Source organism: Schistocerca piceifrons, chromosome 4 (genome assembly GCF_021461385.2).
Source record: "Schistocerca piceifrons isolate TAMUIC-IGC-003096 chromosome 4, iqSchPice1.1, whole genome shotgun sequence".
NCBI classification, from domain to species: domain Eukaryota; kingdom Metazoa; phylum Arthropoda; class Insecta; order Orthoptera; family Acrididae; genus Schistocerca; species Schistocerca piceifrons.
Genome location: NC_060141.1, coordinates 392,112,300 through 392,126,498, shown reverse-complemented (window position 1 = coordinate 392,126,498; position 14,199 = coordinate 392,112,300). Strand labels below are relative to the sequence as shown.

At 39.1% G+C, this 14,199-nt stretch overlaps 1 protein-coding gene and 1 non-coding gene across 2 annotated transcripts in view; one reads left to right on the top strand and one right to left on the bottom strand.

Annotated features, from left to right (window-relative positions):
* The window catches only part of LOC124795357 (syntaxin-17), a 39,257-nt gene that overhangs the window by 16,578 nt on the left and 8,480 nt on the right, over window positions 1–14,199 (bottom strand). Inside the window, exon 4 of the mRNA XM_047259350.1 lies at window positions 3,272–3,488. Within this exon, the coding sequence (XP_047115306.1) occupies window positions 3,272–3,488 (217 nt within the window). The remainder of the gene's footprint in view (window positions 1–3,271; window positions 3,489–14,199) is intronic.
* Trnas-cga lies at window positions 1,658–1,732 on the top strand. The gene has a single exon. It is a non-coding gene; the product is annotated as a tRNA-Ser (tRNA).

Genomic DNA, 14,199 nt, shown 5'->3' with positions numbered 1-14,199 from the left:
AAGGCACCAACCTTGGCAACAAAAAAAGATGATATCATTCTGTGGTTGAAACGGCGAAAAGTAGATTTCAGAGAAGATTTAAGGAAGGTGGAACTGCTCAAAATTGTGGCACAAAAGAAACCCCAATTTCCAACATATGTAATTGACGAGATTGCTAAAAGGCACGGGCATGAAATCGTTCGGCTTCCTCCATACCACTGTCACTTCAATGCAATTGAAGGAGTGGGGGCGCAGATAAAAAATTACATTGCTGCAAACAATAAAAAATTCATGATCTCTGAAGTGGAAACTCTCCTTCCAGCAGCTATCAATAAAGTGACAAGCGAGACGTGGGCTAAAATTGTAAACAGCACTGGAAGTGCCATCAGAGAGGCGGCCAAAACCGAAGGGGTTGTGGAAGAATGCATCGAAAATTTAATTATACATCTGGGAGAGAGCAGTGATAGTTCGAGTAGTGCTGAGGAAGACAATGTCAAATCAGATTCTGACAGTGATGTGAGTGGTGTTTTTCCATTACAGTAACTACAATGTATTCAGGAATGTAAGGAGGGAGTTTGCTATCGATCTACAACCAGATCATCATATTGTGAGTACTTTCTTCAGATTATAACTCTTAATACACTGACCCATTCGGGAGGACGACGGTTCAATCCCGCGTCCGGCCATCCTGATTTAGGTTTTCCGTGATTTACCTAAATCACTCCAGGCAAATGCCGGGATGGTTCCTCTGAAAGGGCATGGCCGACTTCCTTCCCAATCCTTCCCTAATCCGATGAGACCGATGACCACCCTGTCTGGTCTCCTTCCCCAAACTAACCAACCAACCAACCAATCTTAATACACTGACCAATTATTCTGTAGCTTGTAGTAGAACAAATTAATAATGCTAATACTTAACAATGGAAACCAAAACTGCTAATGTTCAACAACTTGCGAAAATAGTTTTCATTTCAGTTGTGAAGTTTAACAAATAACTTTATTATGTTTCAGCATCTTAGATACTTGTACTAAATAGCTCTTATCAGTTTTCGAGTTAATATATTTCGAGCATCAACTTTAAATAAATTCACGCGTACCAATACAACTTGTATTTTGTCTCACTTTTATTTCTGCTGCTAGAGAATGCGTGTAGCAGACAGGGCGCCGCGTGCTGTGAGCCATGTTCGGCAACAGCGCCGTCTGCCCGCCGGAATTGTCAGTACCAATCACTAGTCTCACGGACTATATGTAAGTGCAGTGAACTGGGACCTGGTGCATGCATGGTGACGCATGAATAAAAAGTTCTGTGACTTAAGTGGAACTGATGAATCGCATACTGAAGGCATTCTGCATTGTAGAATTAAACAACTGTTGAAACTTCCTGGCAGATTAAAACTGTGTGCCCGACCGAGACTCGAACTCGGTCCCGAGTTCGAGTCTCGGTCGGGCACACAGTTTTAATCTGCCAGGAAGTTTCATATCAGCGCACACTCCGCTGCAGAGTGAAAATCTCATTCTGGAAACATCCCCCAGGCTGTGGGTAAGCCATGTCTCCGCAATATCCTTTCTTTCAGGAGTGCTAGTTCTGCAAGTTTCGAGGGAGAGCTTCTGTAAAGTTTGGAAGGTAGGAGACGAGGTACTGGCAGAAGTAAAGCTGTGGGTACCGGGCGTGAGTCGTGCTTCGGTAGCTCAGTTGGTAGAGCACTTGCCCGCGAAAGGCAAAGGTCCCGAGTTCGAGTCTCGGTCGGACACACAGTTTTAATCTGCCAGGAAGTTTCATATCAGCGCACACTCCGCTGCAGAGTGAAAATCTCATTCTGGAAACATCCCCCAGGCTGTGGCTAAGCCATGTCTCCGCAATATCCTTTCTTTCAGGAGTGCTAGTTCTGCAAGTTTCGCAGGAGAGCTTCTGTAAAGTTTGGAAGGTAGGAGACGAGGTACTGGCAGAAGTAAAGCTGTGGGTACCGGGCGTGAGTCGTGCTTCAGTAGCTCAGTTGGTAGAGCACTTGCCCGCGAAAGGCAAAGGTCCCGAGTTCGAGTCTCGGTCGGGCACACAGTTTTAATCTGCCAGGAAGTTTCATATCAACGCACACTCCGCTGCAGAGTGAAAATCTCATTCTGTAAACAACTGTTGTTCTGTCATACCAGTGAAGAGAAGATTTTGTCAGAAACTTGATCAAGTACTTCCAAAAGCTAATGATACACACAGATGGCATCTCCAGTTTCAAAAAACAGCATGTTTGTACAAAGCAAAATGCACTGGTTGATCACATGTATCAGAGCAAATTGTTACAAAATTCATCTTTAGTTTGAATGCAGTTCAAGGAAACTGACACACAAAGCACATAGGGAACAATAAATGCTACACGCAATAGTTTGCTATATTCTCAAAACGAGGCTCAAAATGAAACCATATGTATTTCACATTTTACAGAAACTGAAACAGGAAGATTATGTCAACTGTACAAATTGTAAGATAGCAATGCTGGAAGCCAATGAGGAAGAAATTCTTGTTATGTAGTAACCTTCCACATAAGTGAGAAGGTTAACTGGGACAACATTTGAATACTAGATATAGAAAAGTCTTTGTGTATAACTGAACATCAGCATGACACACTATTAGTTCATATGTTTCATAGATGCCAACATAAAAATTGCACAGTCCATTTTTGTTCATTGCGCTAAGTGTTTCAGCAAATATTTACCTGGCATGCTTGAGCAATGACTGATACCACAGCTTGATACAGATTCCAAGGAAAGAAAGAGAGCCTCCATAATGGGGTGCAGAGGTCTGCAAATCGCTTAAATCAATATTTTCCAAATCACTGGATCAGTTGTACTGGACATGATGCCCCTGGGTTTCCCTCTTGGCCGTCCAGGTGTGCAGATCTGACACCCACAGATTTCTTTTTATGGGGCTATGTGAAAGACCTAGTATATGTGCCTTCTATGCCAAAAACAATTCCAGAACTCAAAATGCGCACTTCTAACACGCTTGTGTTGTTGATTCCACAAGTTCTACAGAACATACAGAGGGAAAGAAGTTACTGCTTAGATGTTGTCTGTGTGGCCAAGGGGGCTCATATAGAACATCTATTAGGTACGTTTAAGAAAACCGAACTTTTTAAATATTCTCTATAATTCTAATTGATGTATCACTATAACTTAAATAGTTATAGCCGTTTATAATCGCTATATCTATTTTGAACTGCTCTTTATTATATTTATTGCTCTAGCTTTCGGGCAAGTAACATATATAAATTTTCAAACAAAAAAATAAATACAATCTTACCAATTGCACCACAACCAATAGCAGCTAATCCTCCAAATTTGAGCCCAGCAACAAGACCCACTGGTCCACCTAAACAAGTCCCAATCAATGCTCCTGCAACTGGATACATAGCTGCTTTATAGCGAGCTGCTCTTGCCAAGAACTTTGTTCCTTCTTTAACATTTTTGTCTGTAGTTTCAACATTCTTCTCAACTTCTTCCACATCTTCTCCCTGTTCCTAAAGAAAAACCATTATGATTTACTATATTATGGCTCAGCTTATCACAAAAAAGTGTTTTAAGTAATTACAAAATCAAGACAGCAGCAAATTTCAGCATCTGAAAGCATCCTCCTTACAGTTGCTTTCAGTCTCCAAAAAAGTGATTAAGAATTACTGGGTAAGAAAATGCAGTTAGCTAAGCATAATTTTCATTCAAAAGGTATACACAAGGCTGCAATGAAAAAAGACTGCGGAGAGACCTGACAATGCTGCCCCCTGCTGGGAACACCAGTACCACTAAATGAACATGATTATCTAAAATACTTACACAGACTTCACCATGTACTTTTCCTTTCAGTTTTCACAAAACTCACGCTTATTTAAATCCACCTGTGATACAGAAAAGCTGCCAGTAACAAAATTTTAAGATCAACTGATCCATATATATAGTGCATTCACAACAAGACTGAACAAAGTTTCTGAAGACTGTGGTTTGTTATATAAATATCCTCCTCAGTTTAGCAGACAAATATTTCAAAAAATTTATTTGTCCTTTTAGAGATTACTGAGACAGGCAACCACAGATCAGGAATCTTGATCATTCTTAACATAATATCTCACAGTTATTAGAGCAGTTTTCAGAGCTGTGGCCATATTTTCAGCCATTTGCACAACCCCTCTGTTAACTGCTGGTAGTCAATAAGATTCATTCTCTTTCTGAGCAGCTAGCCATGAGTTAGTGCTACATGGCAAGACTCCCTCTTCCATAAGCTGTGCGATTTGTGGTAAGAGCCTATGGGACCAAACTGCTAAGGTCATCGGTCCCTAAGCTTACACACTACTTAATCTCACTTACCCTAAGGACAACATACACGCCCATGCCCGAGGGAGGACACGAACCTCCGAACAGAGGAGCAGTGCGAACCGTGACAAGACGCTTCAGACCACACGGCTAACCCACGTGGCCAAGCTGTGCAGTTGGTGAACTTCGCAACAATGCGGTTTCATTCACAGAGCAACTGAATTATTCATTAACTGTCAGTCTTATTTTCTTGTAGCAGTATAGCTGTGAATTTGTATCTATACATGCGTTAATGTGATATCCAAATAAATATGTCACATGACAGGTATAATGTGATGTGCTTCACATGCAAGCTCGAGATTATTTACTAGGTTTATAACATTTTCAAACATGAATCCGAGAATTGGACTCTATCGTTAACATTCTGAAGACACAAGTATGGGCTGCAGGAGCGTGGTGTTGGTAAGACAACTGTACAGTGCACTGTAAACGAAAGCGTCACAGCTGTATAAAGGTCAGGACAAACTGATTTTGTGTCACATGGAAAACATCAAAATCGCAACAAATCTGTAACGCACATGGATGGTATTGACAAGGATGTTTTAAGGTACTTCATGTTTGCAATGTATATAAAGAGTGACTATCTGATGTAAAAAAAACTCGTTACAATTATGCTACAGGAAAGTGTCTTCAAAGGTACCACTTTGTAAATGCAAAGGCTTTTATAAGACATTAGTTTAAATATGTTAAAAGTAATGATGGAAGAAAGTTTTTAATGGAAAGAAGTGACACAGCTGCAGCACGAGCCACATTCCTGAGAAACATGGACAAAACATGAGAAGAAGGTAGTTCAACAGTACATTACTGTAATTGAACATGGGTGAATCAGATTCATTCCAAGAAAACCTGCTGAAAACGAGCAATGGCAGTGGCAGTTTAAAAGTTCGCAGATAATTATTCTGCACGTTGGCTCCTCTTCTGGGTTTATTCTTGGGAGCAAGGTCTTATTTAGGTGTACAAAGAACAGCAGTGATTAACATTTGGAAATAATTGGTGTCAATTTCAGGAAGTGCTTCAATGAACAGTTCTTGCTGTACCTTGCTCCAAAATCATTGTAATGGACAATGAGCGTCATTATTCACTTGCTAAAGAGAAAACACCAAATATAAACACCAGGGAAGCCTCAAAAATAAAAATATTATGCACAGTATAAACCAAATGCATGCTAATCTCCTGCAGCTCATTAATTTTTAGAAGTCATGTCACAAAACCTGCAAACCTGACTTATGTGAATGCGGACACAAAGTTTTACATTTAGCCCCACACCACTGTCAATATAATCTTTTGGGCACAGATTATAAGCTACATGGCAGGAAAGAATAAAACATTCAAGATAGCAGATACTGAAGCACTTATGCATGAAGTAATAGACCCTTCAGCAAGGGCAGACTGTGCGTGGCACACTGAAAACCTTCAGCACTGATAGGGAGGTGAAGATGGTTAATTTACACCATAGTCTTTTGCAACAGTCCATGTTACCAGTAATTCTTTTTTATGCACAGCTTAACACAACCACAAAAAACTCATTAAAGAATTATACATTTAAAGAAAATGTATTTTGGAATATAAGGAGTTGTCCAGCAAATGTAACGATTTAAATTTAGTTAATTCCATTGTGCATTACATTTTTCTTACAATACAATCCAAATTGCACTAAAATGACAAATATTTTAACCAGTATCAATGACCTTGTCATTAGACAATTGTTTTTTATGAAAAATTATACTTCACGTCTTCACTAATCAATGTCATCTGTTCTTGTCTTATAATGTAACATGGACTATTGCTCTGGGACAGCAGACGCAACATTGACAGCATATCTCTCATGCAGATGATGGACTGAAATCACTGTTATTCTCCTCTTAGAGTTGAATATATATAATCTGATGTACTGAAGGCAAATGAAGCAGACTGTCATTTGAAGCAACACAGTTTCTCAATGTAACTTTGTTTGACCATTATCTACCACCATACTTCCACAAACTTCATTCTCTCCATGCTCTGTCTCTGCACAGAAGTGCCTCTCTACATGATGTGTACTGTACGAACAATTGGACCCTACTAGAGCATGCAAAGCTATTACGTTTCAGTCTTCAGAGCTTCCAAACAGCTCTCTATTATTTTCCACCGTGGAACTTTGTCACTGTTCTGGTGTTGGTTTCATTCTCTGGTAGTATGTTCCATTAATCTTGTGTGTATGGGGGGGGGGGGCAGGGGGGGGGGGGGTGCAGGGGAGCACGTGCACGTTGGGTCTTTTTCTTTGGCTTTCCTGAAGTCAAAATGACACTTAATAACTCACAATTACCGAACTCTTAAAGGTCAGTTCATTAATCTTAACAAAGAAATATTTCAATACAGTTGAATTCACTGACACAAAACACCTGGAGTCGATGGCGTTGAAAACATTTCAGGTGCAATAACATGACATGACATCAGTAAAAACATTACAAACGAAAATTTATGCCAAATTGGGATGCGAATCCATACTCTCAGTTTATTGGGAACAGTAATAGTTGTTGTTTCCCTAAATTATTTCCAAACTCTACAAGAGGGAAAGACTGGTTTTTAAAGTCCCACTGATGATGAGGTCAGTAGTGAAGAAGCACAAGGTCAGACTGCGGAAGGACAGAGGAAATTGACAGGGTCCTGACCCACCCTAGCATCTGGTGTGATTCAGAGAAATCTGCTGAACTATAGAATCTGAGGTTGCTTCACCTGGGAAAAGAAATTTAAAAAAACTTGGGAATACAAAAATATTTAGGACTTCAGTAAAAAATGTACTTATGGTAATGAGGCAATGGTGACATAATAGAAATTTATGCATAGGAAAAGAAGTAGATACAACATATACTGAAAAATATAATACAACATATTGCCACAATGATTGTGTCCTCATTGTCCAAAGAGACTTGTTAGAGCTTGTATTAACCTTATGACCCTCTCAAGATCTTATGTTTGAAATATATGGAGCTTCTCATTACACCTATTTGGTGTCAGATAATAGCGATGTCAACTTGGATGATAAATCAGAAATCCTAAAATTTCTGAGTTACCAACATATGATCCTCCCTGTACACAGCACTCACACTGCCCTGCCTCAGCTGGTCACATGGTGTTTCTGGCTGACACTATTAAACAACTGAGCATAAAAGCTTGAAAGTGACTCGCCAGTACTGTTAATTTTCTTTGATATAATTGATGTTTTTGAGCACTAGGTTGCAGAAACATATTCATTGGGAGCCTTAAAGCCAGCAACCATATAGCGATCAGAGTGTCTTGGAACCGACCCACCTACGTCTCACGGTCATGTTTTAAATTTGTTCTTTGACTGATGATGACTTGTGTGTCATATCAATTAGCATACCACTGCCTTTACATGACTCTACATTCTACTGTACATGGTTCCACAGCAATATTCAGTGGTCTGTCTGCTTGCAGCCAAGCAGCTTCCATTTGCAACCACTTCCGTATGACACTATCTTGCAAGGTAGTATAACCTGAACTGCCTTACCACACTTTCTAGCTTCTCTGAAAGGCACATAACACCATTCTTTCTAATCACAATCTCTCAGATGCAACCCATGCACACGACTGTCGTCAGTGTCTGCTGTGTCAACAGTCTCACAAAATCATACCCAAACAAATCACTCCTCATGCCTTCCTGCCTCTCTTCCGCAGTTATTAGGTTAGAAGCAAGATGTGGTGGCAACACTGATTGCAAACTGAGGGGAGTGGTAGAAAGAGAAGAAGCAGTAAAAATTGAGGGAGTAGGGAAGTGGTGAACGTTCCCAGTTGGCACAGCCAACGACAATGCATGACATCTTACTAAACAAACCACTTCATCTACTGAGACAAAAATGAGATTTTTCCAGAGTTTTTTTTATTTCCCTGATATTTCCCCAACACGTTTGAAATTCCCTGATTTCCAGAACTAGTGGTAACCCTGACCACACACCTACAGCAGACTGATGCATAGAGCACAGAATCATGTAACAGAAAACATTAACACTAGCTTTTGAGCACTAGTTCTTCTCTAGCTAAAGTACAGACATTTACATACACAAACGCTGACACAGGTATCCAAATGTACAGTCCTGTGGGCGCAGCAAGACTTTTTTAAAAGAATAAATGTAGTATGTAAAGTAAAATCTTTTACAAATTCGCTACAACATCATAAATAACACGTGTTGTTTCCCTTCTAGACGCAAGTGTGAATAAATTCTTGGGTGAACCAATATTGAACAAGCAACAAAATACCGAATACATCTGTCATTGTCAGAATAGGAGAAAGTGATCATAAGCAGATAATCGATTGAACAGCTATAAAAATTTTAAAAACTTTACATAAAACTTTTTGACACTTTCAGTTTTTTCAATATATTGTCTCAATCACATTTAACATTAGAAAATTATTTACAAAGGGATGATCAGTTTTGGTAGCTTAACTACCTTTTTCAGATTGTAAATAGTATTATAAAGGCACTCACAGTTTACAAGACGTTGCATAATCCATAACACTGTTACTTTAAATCTCCAGGTGAAATGTGCAATGTACGGCCACACATTAACTATGACACAATTGAAACAAAATGCCAGTACAACACCGTAATTTTGTTTGTAAACACACACACACACACACACACACACACACACACACACACACACACACACACAGACAGACAGAGAGAGAGAGAGATACACACACATTTAAGCAGCCATGTAATTATTTTCATTACATTCAGTAACTTGAAGACAATAGTAAAATATATATACAACATCATCACATTGATTAATTTGTCCAAACAGCAATGATATAAGTAAAATGGGTGACACATGATCCCCACCTACTCAATGTATATACGAGGTCTACTCAAAAAATTCCACAACTTTGGCCACAAAATTTTTTTACGCTTACCTTTTAGCTATTGTGCATGGTCTCCTTTGAAATACTCTTCTCCAAAAAATTGATACACTACTCCCAACACCTTTTGTACTTTCGGAAGCAGTCATGGTACACCTCTTGCTGGATTGCATGAAACGCCTTCTGCAAATTTTCTTTTATCTCAGTTATTGTTGCAAATCTTTGTCCTTTCAATGGGGTTTCTGAATTTGGAGATAGAAAAAAGCCCACAGGGGACAGGTCTGTAGAGTATAGAGGATGAGGCAGCACAGTGATTTCATTTTTGAGCAAGTCATACACAACAGTTTGAACACTACGTACTCATATCTCTCAAAAGAAAAATCACACAATACCCATAAAATAATAGATATAACACAGTCAGTAAGAACCAACGATAACAAACATAGTTGAACCAACATTTGTTTGGCAGTCACTTAATAGTGTTGGTATACACTATTCTTTCCTGCAGTATACCCTTATTTCAAGAGGCCTACTTTATTCGGAGGCTATTTCTGAAATCAGTTAAGGTATTTTAAATCCGTCTTGTGACCAAGGAAATGTGTATTTTTGTCACCAGATGTGTTTCATTTTACTGAAATAAAATAACAACACTGGTTTTAATGAAACACATGTACCATTTGGCTTGCTTCTCCATCTAAAAACAGTTCTTTACAAAAGATTTTGATGTTAGTACTTAATATTTTTGCTTACACAGGGGAGAAATACAGAAGTCCATAAATTTTTGTCAACTAATGTCTTCACTTACCCTTAAGATCACAAAATTATCAGGGAATTTCACTTTGGGAAAATTGTGGCAACACTGGTGGCTGCCTTTCCCTTATGTGCTGCTCCATCCAGCAATTTGCGTCATTGTTAAATAAATTTAGTTTGTTTTCACAGTGTTTTTCCTATCTAATTAAAATTGGGGTTAATAAGTAACTGCACAATGCAAGATAACCTACCAGTACTGTAATAAATCTGAATTCGGCCCATTCACATTGCTTATTCAAAGATTTTTATTGTCATTTGCCTTTCCGATATGTTGCAAATATATGGATGATTTAGCTGGTATAACTCATTAACAAGCTGCAAAGTTAGTCCGTCAAATAGCTGTACACGTGCAGGACTAGGAAATGTTAAGGGGAGAACAATTTTTCCTGTGACACTGGTTGTGACAATATGGATCTCACGTTAGGGGAATGGCATAAAGATTGATAAAGGCCTATGCCTGGATGTTGTTCAGTTTAAGGTGATGAACTCATATTCTGAAGGATTTATGGAGAAAAGGGCAAAAGTTTGGTCTAATTTCCAAGTGTAACTTGTGAAACTCATAACCACAGCAGAGGAGATAGCGTGTTTGCGACCGAGATAATATTGTATCATAAAAAGCATGAACATTTGTTGTGCCTTAACTGAGTTTGTAGTTTCGTAGCTGTCTGTAGTGACACTAGAAATATTGTTAAGGCTGTGGTGATGCTGACTGTGTAAAGTGTTCCAAGTCCTTATCAAAATGCATATATTTATCTTGTAAGTGAACATTCTGAGGAGGGAAATGTTTTATTTAGGAAGAATGGCAATGGTTGAGGTGCAACAACTGTTTATTGTCGATGAACGTAGTAAGTACTCAAGTGCGCTGTTGTCTTTAGTGAGTGGGAGTCAGCATTAAAGATTTTGTGAAAGACCAGGTGAATTTGTGAAGTGAAAATAAATTCAGGTGTCCTAGGAAATGTCTTCAATATACTGAAAGCACATGAGACGTGATACTGCCTGACATTAAGAAACAGGCTAGCATGAGAAGGAGCTTTTTGCTTCCTGTGGCACTATCTTATGATCTTTCTGTTTGTCTGTCCCTGAGTGACTTTACAATTATTTGAGGGTATGACACTGAATAAGGTACCAGGGGGTGCAGGGGGGGGGGGGGAGGGGGGGAGGGGGGGAGGGGGGGAGGGGGGGGGGAAGGAAATGTAGAGGCACCTGCAGAGCAATAAGTTTTGTTTCAAATAACACAAAATTGTTAATTTTCTTCGACATAATTGATGTTTTTGAGCACTAGGTTGCAGAAACATATTTAGTGGGAGCCTTAAAGCCAACAACCTTACAGTGATTAGAAAGAATGGTGTTGTGTGTCTTTCAGAGAAGTTAGAAAGTGTGGTAAGACAGTTCAGCTGATGCTACCTGACAAGATAGTGTCATACAAAAGTGGTTGCAAATGAAAGCTGCTTGGCTGCAAGCAGACGGACCACTGGATGTTGCTGTGGAACCATGTACAGGAAAATGCAGAACCACACAAAGGCAGTGATATATTAATTGGTATGACACACAAGTCATCATCAGACAAAGAAAAAATATCCAAAGAGCAAATTTAAAACAAGACCGTGAGACATAGGTGGGTCGGTTCCAAGATACTAAATGGTGCTCGACATACAATACTGGAGAGTCAGTTTGATGCTGGTATGCTCAGTTGTTTAATGGTGTCAGCCAGAAATGTCATGTGATCAGCTGAGGCAGGGCAGTGTCAGCACTAGTTTATAGAAGCTTTAGCAAGTCTGTTTGGACAATGAGGACACAATCATTGTGGCAATATGTTGTCGTAGATTTTCCAGTATATGTTGAATCTTCTTCTTTTCCTATACATAAATTTCTACTGTGTCACCATTGCCTCATTACCATAAGTACATTTTTTACTGAAGTCCTAAATATTTTTGTAATCCCAAGTTTTTTTAAATTTCTTTTCCCAGGTGAAGGAAACTCAGATTCTATAGTTCAGCAGATTTCTCTGAATCACACCAGATGCTAGGGTGGGTCAGGACCCTGTCAATTTCCTCTGTCCTTCCGCAGTCTGACCTTGTGCTTCTTCTCTACTGACCTCATCATCAGTGGGACTTTAAAAACCAGTCTTTCCCCCTTGTAGAGTTTGGAAGTAATTTAGGGAAACAACAACTATTACTGTTCCCAATAAACTGGGAGTATGGATTCTCGTCCCAATTTGGCATAAATTTTCGTTTGTCATGTCTTTACTGACGTCATGTCATGTTATTACACCTGAAATGATTTCAACGCCGTTCACTCCAGGTGTTTTGCTTCAGTGAATTCAACTGTACTGAAATATTTCTTTGTTAAGATTAGTCAACTGATCTTTAAGAGTTTGGTGATTGTGAGTTATTAACGGTCTTTTTTTTGCAGCTATTGGAAACATTAAAGCAAATTTAATATGTCATTTTGACTTCAGGAAAGCCAAAGAAAAAGACCAAACGTGCACATGCTCCCCTGCAACCACTAAAACACACAAACACACACACACACACACACACACACACACAGGCTTAATGGAACATACTACCAGAGAATGAAACCAACACCAGAACAGTGACAAAGCTCCACAGCGGAAAATATTAGAGATCTGCTTCGACCATAATAGCTTTGCATGCTCTAGTAGGGTCCAATTGTTCGTACAGTCCACATCACATAGAGAGGCACTTCTGTGCGGCGCCAGAGCATGGAGAGAATGAAGTTTGTGAAAGTATGGTGCCAGATAGTGGGCAAACAAAGTTACATCGAGTAACTGTGCTGCTTCAGACAACAATCTGGTTCATTTGCCTTCAGTCCATCATATTATATATTTAAATTTAAGAGAAGAGTAACAGTTTAGGCAGTGATTTCAGTCCATCATCTACATGAGAGGTGTGCTGACAATGTTGTGTCTGATGTTCCAGAGCAATAGTCTGTGTTACATCATAAGGCAAGAACAGCTGACACTGCTTTGCTTTAATCATCATCTTTAGATGCAATATTGTGCCACTGCAACATTCTGACATATATATACTGCATGGTAAAATAATTAAGATTCAGTTTGAAGTGAAATATGTTTTAGTGGCAACTTAAATGGGTCAAGCAAGTTTCGGAACTCTAGTGGAAAACTAATGGACTTATATGCAATGACTACACCTTGGAATACGGCAAATATGTGAGTCTGCGTTTCAATTAGGTTCCCCTTTGCAATCAGTTCAAATTGCAATAGTGTTGTAAACCAGCAAGATAGATTGCATCTATTAACTTCACAATGAACATCTCCAGGTTACAATGATTGGACAAAATCTTATCTCATGATATGTACATGCAAATCTTTTCTTGAGCACTCTCATGTCTCAAATGTGCTCTTATCTGCTCGTTCAATCTAAGTTTTCACACATGTTTTCTCAAAAATGTATGCTTCAAACAATGTATAGACTCCACTGGCTGGTGTTGACTTCGACATGATGGTCAGTCTGACAAAGGCCTCCACAGAGAAGCACCAGACCTCCTCTCATGTGACTGTTACTTCCTCTCAGTACTCTCAGTTTGATGTCGAGGACCACCAAGAGCTTTCTCATGAATTATGGCACAGTTATTCCATGTGGTTAATTTGCATGTCTTGAGCATCTCTCCCTGTCCACTTGCCTTGCTTATGTTGCATGTGGGATTTTCTGTCCAGTAATGTCAAGTGGTAACTTAAGTGCAGAAGGGGCCAGCCTCCTCCTTCCATTAACACAGCTGCAAATCCTGAAGAAGAGATAGCAAGAACTACTTAACCTTGGGCTCTAATTTTAACTACAATCAATTTATTTAAAAACATTTTCCCTGTTCCCTTGGATGCATCAAGAATAATCACACCATTTTACTGTTTTCGCACTTGAGCCCCAATAATTTGGCAGGCTGTGAACTTAAATCTGCACTATCAGATTCTCAACATTAATTACTTTTCTGAATGTCTTCTAGGAAAAAAAAGGGCAGACTTTTGCTGGTCTCTTAAACAGACATTCACAGCATGTCTTGTTTTGTTGCCATTCTGTTTGATTTTATGTTCTTTTTCCTTACATCACTTTGTTTCTTTTTAATAAAAAATAAAAGTCCTCCACCATAGTATCTGTCTGTATGTTCAGGCTAATTTTAAGACCTACCATTATGATTTTGTTGCAGTTTTCACTGAC